At 36.3% G+C, this 18039-nt stretch overlaps 1 protein-coding gene across 2 annotated transcripts in view; it reads left to right on the forward strand.

Annotated features, from left to right (window-relative positions):
- The window catches only part of LOC141295457 (zinc finger MYM-type protein 4), a 37033-nt gene that overhangs the window by 13820 nt on the left and 5174 nt on the right, over positions 1 to 18039 (forward strand). The window contains exons 12-26 of one of the 2 annotated variants that reach the window (XM_073826664.1): positions 1079 to 1194; positions 1406 to 1747; positions 1934 to 2084; positions 5305 to 5477; positions 5660 to 5804; positions 6161 to 6277; positions 6376 to 6419; positions 7742 to 7889; positions 7985 to 8115; positions 8200 to 8332; positions 8427 to 8624; positions 11815 to 11909; positions 16402 to 16555; positions 16726 to 16877; positions 17811 to 17925. In XM_073826664.1, the coding sequence (XP_073682765.1) occupies positions 1079 to 1194; positions 1406 to 1747; positions 1934 to 2084; positions 5305 to 5477; positions 5660 to 5804; positions 6161 to 6277; positions 6376 to 6419; positions 7742 to 7889; positions 7985 to 8115; positions 8200 to 8332; positions 8427 to 8624; positions 11815 to 11909; positions 16402 to 16555; positions 16726 to 16877; positions 17811 to 17925 (2214 nt within the window). The remainder of the gene's footprint in view (positions 1 to 1078; positions 1195 to 1405; positions 1748 to 1933; positions 2085 to 5304; positions 5478 to 5659; positions 5805 to 6160; positions 6278 to 6375; positions 6420 to 7741; positions 7890 to 7984; positions 8116 to 8199; positions 8333 to 8426; positions 8625 to 11814; positions 11910 to 16401; positions 16556 to 16725; positions 16878 to 17810; positions 17926 to 18039) is intronic. The other variant, XM_073826665.1, reaches the window with a different exon arrangement.

The raw sequence follows: 18039 nt of genomic DNA on the forward strand, positions 1-18039 counted from the left end.
TTGCTCAGGAATGGCAGCAGGAAGGTGTGAGCGCATCTGCACGCACAGTGAAGCCAAGACTTTTGGAAGATGGCAGCCACTTCTCTCCAAAAAAAAAAAAAACATCAGGGACAGATTGATCTTCTGCAAAAAGTATGACGAATGGACTGCTGAGGACTGGGGCAAAGTCATATTCTCAGATGAAGCCTCTTTCCGATTGTTTGGGTCATCTGGAAAAAGGCTTGTCCGGACAAGAAAATGTGAGCGCTACCATCAGTCCTGTGTCATGCCAACAGTAAAGCATCCTGAGACCATTCATGTGTGGGGTTGCTTCTCATCCAAGGGAGTGGGCTCACTCACAGTTTTGCCCAAAAACACAGCCATGAATAAAGAATGGTACCAAAACACCCTCCAACAGCAACTTCTTCCAACAATCCAACAACAGTTTGGTGAAGAACAATGCATTTTCCAGCACGATGGAGCACCGTGCCACAAGGCAAAAGTGATAACTAAGTGGCTCGGGGACCAAAACGTTGAAATTTTGGGTCCATGGCCTGGAAACTCCACAGATCTTAATCCCATTGAGAACTTGTGGTCAATCCTCAAGAGTGTGACAAGAAGTGATTATGAAAGAATGGGTTGCTATCAGTCAGGATTTGGCCCAGAAGTTGATTGAGAGCATGCCCAGGCGAATTGCAGAGGTCCTGAAAAAGAAGGGTCAACACTGCAAATACTGACTCTTTGCATAAATGTCATGTAATTGTCGTTAAAAGCCTTTGAAACGTATGAAGTGCTTGTAATTATATTTCAGTACATCACAGAAACAACTGAAACAAAGATCTAAAAGCAGTTTAGCAGCAAACTTTGTGAAAACTAATATTTGTGTCATTCTCTCAACTTTTGGCCACGACTGTACATATAACATTGATTTAATAACTTATATAAAAAAAACTATTTTTTTTAAATAAAAAAATTAATTATTTAAAAAAAATTTCAAGTTAATTTGAACTAGTTCATTAAAGTAAATTTTAAATTATTTGTGTTCAATGTGTGACAGAAAGTGTTTTCTTGTGCTAATCTGTCTTGCTCTGCTCTTTAGGCACCTCTTTCCCATGCACAACTTGCAAGAAGGTAGCCGTACCTCAGTATCACCTTGCTATTTCTGACGGGTCCATCAGAAACTTCTGCTCATTAGATTGTGTGGGCAAATTCCAGGTATTGCATTCTTTGTCTCTATTTCCAGTATTTTTTAAATAAATGTGATGTGATGGACATTATTCCCATCCACATTATAATATTTACTTATGTTCCTTTTAGAATGATAAGATTATAATAGTTTGTTTACAGGTTTAAAGCTTTATCTGCTCTCGTCCCTCCACACTATTATAGTGATCCTAGTAAATCAGTTTTTATTTTTTCTCTATAGGAGAAATTGAATGCACCTGTACCTCATACCCAGATGAACGGAAACTCACATGGACCTCAGCCTCAGAGCGCTGCTCCACCTCGACCCACCACTGAGCATCTCCAGCCCACACAAAATTCACCCAGTGTTCCTGCCCCAATCCACAACCCTCCCCCACCTTTTGTACCACCCTCCAATCAAAATCCGGTTCCGACTTACGTGCCGGCCCCAGGTGTGGTAAACTCACAAGAAGCCCAGCAGCAATGGCCAACCAAGCCTGCCTCGTCCTCTGACACAGTACGGCTAACGTGCAAGCAGTGCCAAAATCAGTTCAGCTCAAAGCCTGAGGTTTTCCAGTTCAAGGTATGACTTCCAAAAACAGTCACATGAGCAAGAGTACCAGAATCAGTGGTTGAATCACAGCTGTTATTGATATTCAGTGCAATTGCAAGTGTGATGTTGACAGTATTGGCCAGATAGTAATTATTTTGTGAAATTGTTCCTTGTAGTTCTTCAAAAAAATGTTAAAACAAGTTTTCCATCTCTCAGGGTCACGCAGGGTTGTTCTGTTCTCGATCATGTTGCGACACATACAAGAGGGAAAGCAACGTGAAAGCTTTGTGTGAATACTGCAAAATAGAGAAAGTGGTCAAAGACATCATCACATATGAAAAGCAGCCCAGATCTTTCTGTTGTGAAGGTTTGTGAAATCTCCTTACTTAATTTTCATATCTTTTTTTGTTTTATGGAGACCACAGATGATTTAGCCACAAATTAAGAAGTGTATCCTACAACTTGTTAAAGAAAAAGTTCACTTCCAGAACAAAATGTACAGATAATTTACTCATCCCCTTGTCATCTAAGATATCCATGTGTTTCTTTCTTCAGTTGTAAAGAATTTGTTTTTTGAGGAAAATATTTCAGGATTTCTCTCCATATAGGGGAGACTTCTATGGTGCCTGTGAGTTTGAACTTCCAAAATGCAGCTTCAAAGCTGAGGATGAAGGATTTTATCTAGCGAAACGGTCAGTTATTTTGTAAAAAAAAATTAAAATGTATATATACTTTTTAACCTCAAACGCTCTGTGTTTACATCTGCGTGTACCAACTTCAAAATCGTCCAACATCGCTGCAGAAATACAGACCAAGTGTTTACAAAGTGAACATGCAAAGATGATCAAACACCCTTTTTACAAAAATAAAACGGCGATGTGGGGTGATTTTGAAGTTGGAGGAGAAAATAAGATTGGAGTTTTTTGACACACTCTAACTGTTTTGAACCAGAATACACAGAGTACACTCAGAGCTCGACAAGATGAGCATTTAAAGGAATCGTATTAGGGTTGTGCCGATAGACGATAGTATCGTGTATCGACGATAGTCAGAGATATTGCCTGTTGCGGATGCCTTTGACGATAGTAAGACGATTATTATTATTATGCGTCAAAAAGGCACCTAACTTTAGCGGTGCAGCGCGGAGAGCCAGTTCTAGGATGCCTCAGAAACTACACACAAGCATAGAGTGGCCGCGTCGCGCCACAGACGCAGTGAAAATGGGTAAGAGATTTAAGGTTAGACAGTCATTAGGATAACAGAGGTAGTAAAAAGTGGTTTAGGCTGAATTAAATACGATATGAGAATCCGTCTGTATATAGTAGAAACATTCACCTCAGTAACATCTATATGCGTTTACTAGAATTACGCGATAAAATGGCGCTAAACATATGCACGTGAATTACACGCGCATCGCTTCTCCACATTCTATATGAACTGAACTACAACATGAACTGATGACAAAGATCAGACATACAGCGGTAACATTATCGCAATATGACGGGTAAAGAAAGATACACACATTTACATTCAGGCATGCACATTTACTGCTCCCTGAAGATAGCAGAGAATGAAACCGAAAGTAAACTTGAACGTCTCGACAGAACTACCGTCAGCGCTCTGTACACGCACAACTGTGTCACAAGTCACATGCACTACCCTTACAAAACAAAGAAGGAATTAATTACATATTGACATATTTACATATTATTAAATAAATTAGCACGATAGTATCGTGTATCGGCGATCTCACAGGCTGACGATAGGACGATATGAAAATTGAGCATATCGCCCAACACTAAATCGTATGTAGGATTGTGGCCAAAACTGGTACTGCAATCACTTTCAAAAAACTGTAGAACGGTGTATCCCCTCCCCCTGCCCCCTGACTCGGTTGCCAGCTAAGCTGCAGGAATGTAGGCTGCTACACGGTAATTCCTCCATATGCGCTAACGTAACGTTACTTTGCACGAACATGCATATATTTGTTCGACTGTCGTGAATATTTGAAATGTCTATTTACATTAAGTACAAGTAAGTTAGCCAAACATATGTGACCCTGGACCACAAAACCAGTCATAAATTTTACAAAACTGAGATGTATGCATCATATGAAAGTTCAATAAATAAGCTTCTATTGATATATGGTTTGTTAGGATTGGACCATATTTGGCCGAGATACATCTATTTGAAAATCTGGAATCTGAGGGTGCAAAAAAATCAAAATACTGAGAAAATCACCTTTAAAGTTGTCCAAATTAAGTTCTTAACAATGCATATTACTAATCAAAAATTACATTTTGATATATTTATAGTAGGAATTTTGCAAAAATCTTCATTGAGTAAAAATCTTTATTCAATTTCCTAATGATTTTTGGCATAAAAGAAAAATCAATAATTTTGACCCATTCAATGTATTTTTGGCTATTGCTACAAAAATACCCCAGCGACTTAAGACTGGTTTTGTGGTCCAGGGTCACATATATGAATCTTACCTGTCCAGGAGAAAATTGGCAACGTTGGCGTCTGTCTTCAAATTCTTCTCCATTTTCAGCCGTCTCCATCTTTCAAAGGCATCTCCTATTTAAATCCTTGTTTTGTTTCGGACATTGTCACGACGTATTTCGGATTCATAACGAGGTCTTTTAGGTTTCGTAACGTTATACATGTTTTATCCGACACGTTCGTAGCTGCAGCTGTAACTAGAGCAGAGCTGGCAACCCGGATGACGAAACTCTACTGACTTTGCGATTGGCAGATAGCTGGAGGGTGGCGCCTCAGGCCAAAACACAACATGAAAACATCAACATCAGTCGTGGGCTGCAACTTGCACTTTTAAATGACAATATCCTGGCCGGACCACTGTTGTCAGTGATATAAGTATTTAAAAATGAACATGATTTCTTAATGTCTAGTGACATGTCAGGGCCATTTTATGATTAACTGAAATAAATTTCTTACAGACGGTTCCTTTAAGGTTAAAAAGTGTATAAATTTGCTTTTTTTTTTTTTATAATTGGTCGTTTCTCTAGATAAGATACTTCTTCTTCAGCTGGGATCATTTAGATCCCTTGAAGTTTCATTTAAACTGCAATTTGGAAGTTCAAACTCATGGGCACCATAGAAGTCCACTCTATGGCAAGAAATCCTGAAATGTTTTCCTCAAAAAACATTATTTCTTTACGACTGAATTAAAGACATGAGCATCTTGGATGACAAAGGGGGTGAGAAAATTATCTGTAATTTTTAATTTGTGGCCATGCTTTACTGATTTGTTCCTGTATTTTAGTTTAGTGAAAAAGAGGGAATGAATTGGTAAATTGTGAAAAAAAATTGTTACCGCGTGTGAAAGAACTAGTAAATCATGGCAATGGTTTAACAAAAATTAGGGAATTAATTAGTAGTTCTTAACCAATTTAGTCAAAAAATGACTATATTGCTTATGGAGTTCACATTAATATTACATTTCTTGGAACATTTTTATTTACTTGCTTAAAAACAAGTTCGAGAACTTCTATATAATGGTTGGTGTTATGCTTTTTCACATACATTTACTTGCATTTCATTCACTATTTCTTCTTTTATAGGCTGTAAACTGCTTTTCAAGCATGACCTTGCTAAGCGTCATGGAGGTCAATGCAGGGTTTGTGCCTATTGTCAAAACATGACTCACAAAACCATTCAGAACTTCTTTGGGGGCAAACTTGAGGAGTTTTGCACAGAGGAGTGCATGTCTCTCTACACAGTGCTTTTTTATGAGGTGAGAGATGACATTTATTTGGGCTTTTAGCTGTAGCTGTTCTTTATTTCTTTAAGAAATCCCCTTTGGTTGGGGTTAAATTATATTGCAAACTGATCATCAGTGTTTGCTTTTATATGCAGCATGCTCTTTTTTTAAATTTCCACTAATTGTTGCATCATTTCTGTGTGAATTTATTTCAGATGGCCAAGTGCCATGGCTGTAGGAATCAGGGCTCACTAAAGGAAAGCCTCGTCTGGGATGGAACAACAAGACACTTCTGTAACCTGACCTGTTTGCTGCAGTTTTGTTCAAAGTGCATTACCCCTCACCAGCCAGCTAGCAACGGTACATCCCCATATAGTTCTCTATGTGAAACTATATAGTAGAGCTACCATTTGACATTGTGTGTAACACATTTATTTACAGTGGTGACTCCTTGTGCAATTAATGGCAAAATGAATGTTTGCAAATGTAAACTGATATTTCCTACTGACACGCTACAGCAAAAGAGAGAAATAACTGACTTAAAACCATTTTTAGCTGGTGAAAATACTACTGTTCTTATCATTTTGGCCACCACTATATTAAGCTGAATGAAACCTATTGATAAATACATATAGTGTGGTGTTTCAACTAAAATTTAATGATCAAAACTGGTTTTATTATGAGAAGGACTCACTCTTGTTGCTTCGTCATTGAAGGTACTGCGTCAAACACCACTACAGTTCAAGCTCCATTATCTCTTTCGAAAGACATGCCTGTAATTGGTGGTGTGGTGTCGCTGGCCTCCACGTTACCTGGAAATACAGCTCTCACAGGTATTCAGCTGTCATGGTTTTCTGTGTTGTGGCCTTAAATAGAATCAAAATGCAAAGTTTTTTTACTTATGTTTTAATGACATTAATTTTCTCCGCAGGAGCTCTACCTACCTCAAATGCCAGCTCAAAAAACATTGGCGAAGTAAGTAGTGATGGACACATTGCTTGAAAGTGTTGTACAAAGCACACGGTTCCAGTTAAAAGTTTGGGTTAAGAATTTTATTTCAAAATCTATTTTTAAATAAATCTCTTTATTTGAACAAATTTGAACAAGAAGAATTCAGCAAGGATGCATTCAGTTGATCAGTAAAGTATTGTAGTATCAACAATATTAATCCGTTAATACAATTAATCAGTTAAACAACTGTTTTCATTAATTTGTTACATTTATGCATGGTGCTTTTCTTAAAACTCAAAGCACTTTATACATTTTTAAAGGAGGATGTCATAGCATATCAGCATATTTGAATAATTTCTGAAGGATCATGTGACACTAAAGACTGACGTATTGATTTTTGAAAAAACAGCTTTGCATCACAATTTACACAGTAATTTACCTTTTAATATTTTAAAATAGAAATGACTTTAAAATTATAACAAGATTAGTAGTAATTTTGGTCAAATATTAGAAACTTCTTTCAAAAACACTACATTTTTGAATGCTAATAAATGTTAAGATGCATTTATAGAAATAAAAACATGCCTTTCTAAAATAAAAGTTGAAGTAACAAATGATAAACTTTTGACACAAAATACAGTTGAAGTCAAACGTTTACATACACCTTGCAGAGTCTGCAAAATGTTATTTTACCAGAATAAGAGGGATCATACAAAATGCATGTTATTTTTTTATTTAGTACTGACCTGAATAGGTCCACAAGAGAAAATAATAGTTGAATTCATAAAAATGACCCTATTCAAAAGTTTACATACACCTTGATTCTTAATACTGTGTTGGTGAAAAATCCTTCATGTCTCACAAATTCTTGTGTATTTGAACCCTGTATGATCTTGAGATCCATCTTTCACACTGAGGACATCTGAGGTACATATCTTCAATCTGTTCAAAAGTTTACACCCCTGGCTCTTAATGCGTCAGGTAACAACACAGTATTAAGAATCACGTGTATGTAAACTTTTGAAAGGGGTCATTTTTATAAATTCAACTATTATTTTCTCTTGTGGACTAAATGTAAACATCTAAATAATAAAAAAAAAACATGCATTTTGTATGATCCCTTTTATTTTGGTAAAATAATTACCATTTTGCAGATTCTGCAAGGTGTATGTAAATTTTCATCTTCAACTGTGAATAAATGAATATTCTGATAAAAACAAATATTTAGAAATGCAAGTGTTCAATATGTTAGTTTTGATTTGGTAAACTGAAAATTTGGTTTCATAAAAACCTTCTGTAATGTGCTGCTTTTTTGTATCCCTTATATGTAATGATTTTTCTAACAGGCGAGCACACAAACAGACGCTGCAGTGGCAGGTATGCCGTATCGCAGAATGTTAAAGAACAAAGCTCTCATGTGCAGACCTATTACTGAAGAGCAAGGTGTCCAGTGTCAGCCAGAGCCTCCAGTATCTACAAATTTGTGTGAAAAAGGTTGGCATACTTCAATTTTACCATCACATATCCAAGAAATCATTGTCGTACAGTGTTGAAATGACATCTTGCATTTGCACTTTCTCCATCCTCAGTGATTGATGAAAATGGAGAGACGGTGAAGTATGTGCCAGTGCCGGTGCCTGTGCCGGTGCCAATCTACATCCCAGTGCCAATGCATCTATACACCCAGTACACACCCTTTCCATTCGGCCTACCTCTACCGGTATGTCATTTTAGTAATCATCTAAAATTATTATGTTTATAGTTTAAAACTTATCTTAAATGACTTTGTGCTGTTACCTCCCAGGTGCCTGTTCCTATGGTCATTCCTGGATCTCAAGAAGCGGCCGAACAGAAAGACACTAAATCTAGCCTGCCCGCTCAGAGCTCAGTGGAAGACGACGATGTGGAGAAGGGAAAAGACAAGCCTGTGTCACATGGTACGTAAACATTTTATTACTATCTGACGTTTTGCTTATCCAAACATTTTTATCCTACAGTACTTGATTGTATTGGGTTTATTGTCTTGCTCAGACCAGGGCAGCACTTACAGTGGTGATCTGGAGTCAGAGGCCAGATCAACACCAACACCCTTCACCTGGGCAGATACAGAGGATCCTGGAGCTAATGTGAAGCCACCGGTGCCATCGACGGAACCAGAGGAGCCGGAAGCTGCTCCGACCACATCGTTATCATCAGAGCAGCCAGATCTGGAAAATGATTTTCCTCGCAGTAAGTTAATTGATTCAAATATGTAGTTGCAATTTAAAGGGTTATAGTTCACACAAAAATGATAAGTACAAATGTCAGAGGATTTTGATAGGATTTTCTTTGATGTAAACATAACTTGGTTCTTGCGAAACTAGCATATTCTCACCGGAGCGGATATGTCATCCGCTGGAACGCCACTCTTTTGTGAATGTGCATACGACAGTTAGTGGAAACTAGACATTACGGTTTATAAAGTTTAAAATATGGATATTTTTCTTACACAAACGCATGAGTTCACTTCAGAAGCCTTTATTAACATCATCTTATGATGGATAGATGCACTTTTTTGGACTTTAAACTGTCAACACCCATTTACTGCCATTATAAAGCTTGGAAGAGCCAAGACATTTTTTAATATAGCCATTGTATGCATCTGAAAGAAGAAAGTAATGTATATCTAGGATGGCTTGGGGGTAAGTAAATCATGGGGTAATTTTCATTATTTTTTTCTTTGGTGAAATGTGTCAACATCTTAAAGATTTGTAGTTTTTGTCTATATTTCTCAAAACACATTGACTCAACTCGGTGCTAACTTAAGTTTTTTCAACATTTTTCCAGTGCTTTATGGACTTAATTTCTGTTCTAATGCCCTTTTCATTCATGTTTGAACAGATGTGTGTAATATTTCATTCTTGATGAGTTTTGATGATAATTAATACATTTTTTTTTTATTTTTAAAAATCGCTATGGTACGAAACTTGATGACATTTATTATAGTCGCTATGTGACCACAAAAAAAAAAAATCTAAAAATGGTAAATGGTCATTAAAAAAAATTTCCACACTTCTGTTGTTCTTGGTCAGAAATGACCACCGTTATAAATAAATGGAAAATACGCAAAAATACAGAGAATTGTTTTGTGCAATCCACAAATCATTCACGATGCAGAAAGAGTGCACAGTAATGAGGGGGTGACACTCTTAACTGTGCGTTCACACCGCCGCCGACGAGAGCGTCAAAGTGGCCGGAAGTCATTCATTTTCAATGTGAGCCGGCGGCGAGCTCCGGCAAGAAGCGGTGCGTTTTGGGCGATGTGGGCATCGGGGAGAGGTGAAGTTAGGTCAACTTTATGGTAATGAGCTATGACGCGGAATGTAGAAGTTCACCACTGAGAGGTTTCCCAAGAACGCAGTCCTGTAAACTTTGGTTTCGGCCACATTAGTTCCCAAGGAAAATGGAGGAGAAGTTAATTATTGCTGTGGCGGGTTTCCCCATAATCTACGACGTGTCCCTGTTTTTTAAGTAAGCACTTAACCATGAACACAAAAGCCACACCACACAAATGGCTTTTAATTGGTTTATTTCATTAGCAAACATGTAACTACAATTAAATTCAATTTCTTATTTTCACGTCTAAAATATTTAATGAGGTTAACTTACACCCTACTTGTGGTCAGTCTGCACAAGATCGACATGCTCGATCATCAGAGTTTCTGGCAGGGCGGCCAGAGCGAATTTTGATGCTCTCCCCAGCGGTGTGTGAACGCACAGTAATATATCAAGAGTGCAAAATAGACACACTCCACCCACCCACCCTCCAAAAGACACACATGCATGAACTAGTGTGACTGTAACACAAAGCATGTTTGTGAAATGCATGCATGCATGAAATAAAATCAATAAATTGACCAAAAGTGCAGTAAAAACACAGACACACAGGAAGAGGTTACACACAAAAACATCAAGAGTACAAAAGACACACACACTCAAATACACACACTACCATACTCACAAATGAACTTGTGTGGCTGTAACAATATGGAAAAATTGAGCCAGAAGACTGAAATAAATGTTGAAATCCAATTTCAAACCTGATTAACCTGAAGCATTCGTGTTCATTTATTTCGAATTTTGATGTTATATGTAACCAAATGTTTTCTTTGTTCAGGTTTGACTATAGTAAAGTTAATGCAAAAACTGAAATTTCAAACCAAAATTTAACAACAAAAAAAATCTAAACCCTATACTAAAAGTTGTCTGAGAATGTCTAAATGTATAGCCAAATCCACAACTTAATAAAAGTAAGTCTTTGTCTAAAAACAACAATAGAATTCTAAGCCTTTTATATGGAGCTCTATAGTAATCTAGTGGCTAAACCAAGGAATTGCAGATGTCTATTTTTATTCTGACCAGATGGCACTAATCTGAGGCTCCGTCCACACGAAGCCGGTGCGTTCCCTATCCGATCATTTTTTTTTTCCTCGTTTTAAAAAAAATTCCGTACACACGAAACCACTGAAAACAGTGTAGTATATATGCCAGACCAGTGTGGGGTGCTGTAATTCTGCCATAGAGATACGCTATACACGGAGAAGAAGAATTTGAGCATGCGCATAACCTTGCGCGCTGTATACGAACTAAGAGGAAGAAGACGAAGATGCGAACATTATCGCTTGTTGCTCATAACAGTTGCATAGAAGCAATAGATTTTGCTGTAATAAAGCTGGTAGGCTTAATAGCAACACGGACGCAATCATGTAGTCCGCCATTATTGTTGTTGCTGTTACGTGTGACGCAGCCGACACGTGATGTGATGACATCATCGTTTCACAAAATATACGTATTGGCTGTGTACACACGAAACCGCGAGGGTGTCGTTTTCAGATTTATCCACTTTGGGACCCGGTTTAAAAAAATAGCGGATTCAGTCTCCTAAAACGCCGGATCCGTGTGGATGAAACGCCAATACGATAAAAAATGTATACGTATACAGCGAAACGCGTCTCCGTGTGGACAGGCCCTGACTTTAAAAATTGGATTTTAAAGGCTTTGTCTCTATTTTAACTTGAAATACTGCCATAATTGAAAAGGAAAAAAAGTCTGTTTTATTTTCAATAGGAAAAAAAAGATCATAATTATTGCATAAATATTAATTTAGTACCATGAATTTCTCTCTAAAAAAATGATTTTAGTGAAAAGAAAAAAAAAGAGTAAAATTTCAGGTGTTCTGTCACCTTTGACCGTGAACAACACTGTGACTCCCAGTTGAACAATACCAGAGGGGTAAAAAAAAAAGTAATATTTTTGGAACGCAGTGCATGAAATATGCTGCTAATACGTGATTGAATGGTGTTACACAAAGACGTAACAGATTTTGTGTTTATAATGTGTAAAATCTCCCAAAATTATAACACGCGTTGTCATTTCACAGCAACAACTGACCCTGGATCAGCTAAAGAAAACAGACTGGTATTGACGCTGAAGAGACGTAAGAGGGGCCGAGACAGCCACCCTCCCAGGAAAAGGGTATGTAATCTGACAGAATCAGATGCCTGGCTTGTTACGGAACCATTTGTCACGAGCGACACAACAACAGAGAATCGGCCAGAGTCTTTTCACAGTTTGGAAGGTTGAAGTGTGAAGTCTATTGAAGTGGGTTGTTTCCCAACTTTTAGATAAACTCTTTTGTCCAATTATAAAGTCTGCCAAATGAAAGGTGTAGAGGTCTTAAATGTCTTGTTTTATTATACATTAGCAATGGGTCTGAAAGTGTATAGTTTAGTAAAGACTCAAATAATGTCAAACAACAAGTTGATCAATATAAAGTTACAAGAACACTAACTGCAGAGAGACGATTTCTTTCAAGAAAGCTTCGTTTAAGGTTTTTAATATTTAAGATCATGTTGGCTGTATCTGTTGTCAAGACTCAGGACTGTTAAATGTTTCATTGCATTTGTATCATTTCTTGCATTGTCTTTTATTGGTGGTTTACATTTTGACTGGTCATTTTTAAAATGATTTACACATGGCAGATTGGTGGGTATTGATGTTTTTCATTTGTCAGTGGCAAACCACAAGGATATTTTGTTGTTTTTTCATCAAGTTTATTTTGTTGTGCATAGAAAGACACCACAAAGTTGTGGAAACTTCTATAGAGAGATGTACCTTTGGTTACACAAGACATTGTGCAATAAACCATTTGAGTTCACATGGAGATGAACAAATGTAATGGCTGTTGTTTAAAATTTGGCTTATTTGTGGACTGTGGACATGAACAAACATGAAAAATCTTGGTTTCCCATTACATTTTGAATGCTGTGGACCATTTAATAAACATGACATCAGTCAGAGGAGTCTGTGTACATCTGGCTAAATTCAATAAAATATTTAATTTAATAAATAATGTCACTGTTATCTCTGGAAATAAACAGAATTGTTCACACCACTTGAAAAAAGGAATTGAAAAGCTGTAAGATAAAATATGAATCCAGATATGCTTTGAAACAAGATGAAGCTAAATTAAACTCTTCATTAAATGAATAGTTCACCAGAAATGTCATGAATGACATTTACTCACCTTCATGTAATTTAAAACCTGTATGATTGATTTCTTCTGTGAAACAGATGAACTCTAATAACATTTCATTTGTGGCTGCTGATATATTCCTTTTAACACTTCTTATTCAGATGTCGTGTCGTGTGCTGAAATTACACATGTAGATGTCATAGTCTTATCATCCCTCATGGCTCATTACAGCTTTACTAGGTTACTGACGGAAATAAAACCAGTCTTTTTTCAAAGCTTAAATTATCGGCTCCAATTTCTGTGTGAGTTTAGCTTAATCTGTGAAGAATTGGTTGCTTTTTTTATTCTCATTTCTTGGACTTGAAGAAAAAAAAATGTGAATGGTTTTATGTACATTTGAGGTCATCCCTTTTCAGAATCTACAAAACGTTAATTCTTTTACATAAAAAGAGGGACCAGATATACATGTTGTTGTTGTTGTTGTTGTTGTTTTTTTTAGTACTGATCTGAATAAGATATTTCACATAAGATGTTTACATATAGCCACAAGAGAAAATAATAGTTGAATTTATAAAAACGACCCGTTCAAAAGTTTACATACACTTGATTCTTAATACTGTGTTGTTACCTGATGCATTAAGAGCCAGGGGTGTAAACTTTTGAACAGAATGAAGATATGTACCTCAGTTGCCATGAAAAATGCTGAAAAACCAAAGAATTTGTACGATTTTTTCAAAATTTATAAAAAAAAAATGACCCTGTTTTATCCAAAAGTTTACATCCCCTTGATTCTTTATACTGTATTGTTGCCTGAATGATCCACAGCTGTTTTTTCTTTAGTGATAGTTGTTCATGAGTCCCTTTGTTTGTCCTGAACAGTTAAACTGCCCGCTGTTCTTCAGAAAAATTCTTTAGCTCCCACAAATGTTTTGGTTTTCCAGCATTTTTGTATTTGAACCCTTTCCAACAATGACTATGATTTTGAGATCCATCTTTTCTCACTAAGGACAACTAAAGGACTCTAACTGCTCCAACTATTACAGAAGGTTCAAATGCTAACTGATGCTTTAGAAGGAAAGAAAAACATACATTAAGAGCTGGGGGTGAAAACTTTTTGAATTTGAAGATGAGGGTAAATTTAACTTATTTTATCTTCTGGGAAACATCTTCTGTAGCCTCTGAAGGGCAGTAATAAATGGAAAGAAATAGATATTTAGGCAAAATAAGAAAATCTCCATTCTGTTCAAAAGTTTTCACCCCTTGGCTCTTAATGCATTGTTTCCATCTGGAGCATCAGTGAGTGTTCGAACCTTCTGTAATAGTTGCATAAGATTCCCTCAGTTGTCCTCAGTGTGAAAAGATGGGTCTCAAAATCATACAGTCATTATTGGAAAGGGTTCAAATACACAAATGCTGGAAAACCAAAGAATTTGTGGAACCTGAAGGATTTTTCTGAAGAACAGCGGGAACAAAAAAATCACTAAACAAAGAAAAAACACAGCTGTGGATCATTCAGGAGGTAATAACACAGTATTAAGAATCAAGGGTATGTAAACTTCTGAACGGTGTCATTTTTTTATAAATTCAACTATTATTTTCTCTTGTGGATTATATGTAAACATCTTTTATGTTAAGTATCTTATTCAGATCAGCATGCATTTTGTATGATCACTCTTATTTTAATAAAATAATTAACATTTTGCAGATTCCAAATGGGGGATGTAAACTTTTGACCTCAACTGTATATAAAATCTATCCCAGATTTGATGACCTGTAGAAGGAGGTTGAAAATAAATGTGGTGGATATTTGTTGTCAGTGACGCTAGAGAGGAATTGATATATATCTCAAAATTGCCACCAGAAGTCGTCAGGGACATTTTTATTCTGACAGGAAAGAAAAGAGTGCAGTGAGAAAAGTGATGCCGTCAGATGGCATTTGGACAGTTCGTATCCCTCCGGAGGGAACCTGGCACATAGGAGCGGTCTAGCTTGTTTAAAGTGTGAAGCAGAGGCTCTTTAGAAAAGAACGCAGAGAGATACACAGAACTTTGTACATAACACCACGCAGCCAAATACAATGAGACTGAAAGCAGGCCAGATGGGGACAGAAGAAGCTGAAAGTGAAGGAGATGATGATGGAGGAGTGGTTGCCATGGAGTCTGCTGCAGTTGAAGAAAGTCGCCATAAAAGGAAATGAATGCATCTGTCAAAATGTTGTTTTTTACATTCTGAAGTGTCTGCGCCTGCTTTACTCGAATTGAATGTTATCGTTTGTGTTGTTATTTAGTGGAAGGCATACTCAGGCATCATCTTTCTTTGGCTTTATTCATTGCTATTTGATGTATTTGTTTATTTACATATTTATTATTTCTAGTGAAAATTTTTAACAGTAAAATTGTTGCTGCTTCTGGGAAAAAAAATATTTTATTTTGAAATAATTAGGGTTCACAGAGGGGTCTTGTATCATTCAGAAGTGTTTATTTTTTGCTAATTACTGGCTAATTGTACATTTATCCTGATTATTACATAACTATTAACCAATTAAATAAATATATAGGAAATTTTGATTTGATTTAAGAAAGTTTTTGTTCTTTTGCCTGTAGATAAGCTTAAAGCTTCCTTTAAAACAGAAAATAATGGTTCTAAAATCAAGATGAACACTAAAACAATATTCATTACTAATATTACTATAATAGTCAGAATATATAATATAATAAACTATAAGTTACATTTTCTATGGACTAGTCAGCTATCATTTTTATCTGCAATGCAATTCATCTGCCTCTATTTTAAAATTATAGTTCCACTGTTAATAAAAGTAATAAAGTGCTCAGTAATAAAATGTCAGTATTTTATACTATTATTTATTTTTTAATATTTAGAATTAGCTTTTATTTCATATTTTTATTGATTTTGTACCTCTTATTACTTTTTAAAATATTTTTTTTAGTAATGTTTTAGAATATTTATATTTTACTTTTTTCACTTTTAATAATTTCCGACTTATTTCATATTTTCAGATATGTGACCCTGAACCACAAAACCAGTAGCACAGGTGTATTTGTAGCAATAGCCAAAAATACATTGTTTGGGTCAAAATGATTGATTTTTCCTTTATGGCAAAAATCATTAGGATATTTAGTCAGCTCATGTTCCATGAAGAGATTTTGTAAATTTCCTATGGTAAATATATCAAAGCTTAAATTTTGATTAGTAATATGCATTGCTAAGAACTTCGTTTGGATTCATTTGTCGATTTTCTCAATATTTAGATTTTTTTGCACCCTCAGATTCCTGCTATTAAAATAGTTGTATCTCAGTCCAATATTGTCTTATCCTAACAAACCATACATCGATGGAAACCTTATTTATTCAGCTTTCAGAATTTTTTTTATGGTCCAGGGTCACATATTTGTTTTACTTGATTTAATCTTGATAGTTTCTTTTCATAATCTCCTGGTAACAAAAATTGTGTTTTTGTGTCTCGTTCAGGGTCGTAAGCGATCTGGCACCGATACGACCGGCGGTGTTTGGCTTAGTACCTCCAGCTCGAAGCTCAACCAAATGTACGGCGTCGAAGCCTGGGCCAGCTGGGTGCGAATGAAAACAGGACAGAGCGAGCAGGAGCAGGAGCAGCAGCAGTCCTGTAAGTTCACACATATGGGTCAGAACATGGAGTCGTTACCTCTCCGTCTGCTTCATGACTCACGCAGCCTGTGTCGTTAGTAAAGGTCACTGTCACAGTTAGTGTGTGACATTGCGCTGACCCACCATGTGTCTTAACAACTTTTGCTTCTCCCACTGTGTCTTATTCAGCAGGCCCCATGACTATGAAAGAGGATGTGTTGCAGTGCACTTCTGCGGATCTGAGTTACGGCCTGTGCCGCTTCATCAAGGAGGTCCGCAGGCCGAACGGCGAGCCTTACGAACCCGATAGCATCTACTACCTGTGCCTGGGCATTCAGCAGGTTTGAGCTTAAATAATTTGCCCCAAAATTTCCCTTTTTTGATATATGTTTTATATTGTATTATATGTGACCCTGGACCACAAAACCAGTCATAAGGATCAATTTATTAAAATTGAGATTTATACATAATCTGAAAACTAAATAAATAAGCTTTCCATTGATACAATGAGGACATTGTCCATTGAGGACAATATTTGGAATCTGAGGGTGCAAAAAATCTAAATATTAAGAAAATCGCATTTTAAGTCCAAATGAAGTTCTTAGCAACGCATATTACTAATCAAAAATTAAGTTTTGATATATTTACGGTAGGAAATTAACAAATTATCTTTATGTAACATGATTTTTTACTTGACAATTGTATAGTTTTGACCCATGCAATGTATTTTTGGCTAGTGCTACAAATGTACCCATACTGCTTAAGGCTGGTTTTGTGGTCCAGGGTCATATATGTGACCCTGGACCACAAAACCAGTCTTAAGTCGCTGGGGTATGTTTGTAGCAATAGCCAAAAATACATTGCATGGGTCAAAATTATTGATTTTTCTTTTATGCCAAAAATCATTAGGAAATTAAGTAAAGATCATGTTCCATGAAGATTTTTTGTAAAATTCCTACTGTAAATGTATCAAAATGTAATTTTTGATTAGTAATATGCATTGTTAAGAACCTAATTTGGACAACTTTAAAGGTGATTTTCTCAGGATTTTGATATTTTTGCACCCTCAGATTCCAGATTTTCAAACAGATGTATCTCGGCCAAATATTGTCCTATCCTAACAAACCATACATCAATAGAAAGCTTATTTACTGAGCTTTCATATTCTATATACATCTCAGTTTTGTAAAATTTAACCTTATGTCTGGTTTTGTGGTCCAGGGTCACATATGTTCTAAAAAGCATTTTCAATGACCTCTTCACTCAATTTTTAGTGCCTGCTTGAAAATGAGCGTCTTGAAAATATCTTCACGGATTCACTCTATAGTCAGTTCATCACTGACATCACCACACTGCTGAAGGACTGGGGAAATACATTGTCTCCTGGAGGTAAATATCCTTTTCAAATTTTTTTCATTTTTGTTACATGCTAAAAAGATTTTGATTTACTAAATGAAATGGCAGTTCTGGACACATCATCCTAAAGCTTATGTATTTTTTCAG

The sequence above is a fragment of the Garra rufa genome, chromosome 21 (genome assembly GCF_049309525.1).
Source record: "Garra rufa chromosome 21, GarRuf1.0, whole genome shotgun sequence".
Taxonomy (NCBI): domain Eukaryota; kingdom Metazoa; phylum Chordata; class Actinopteri; order Cypriniformes; family Cyprinidae; genus Garra; species Garra rufa.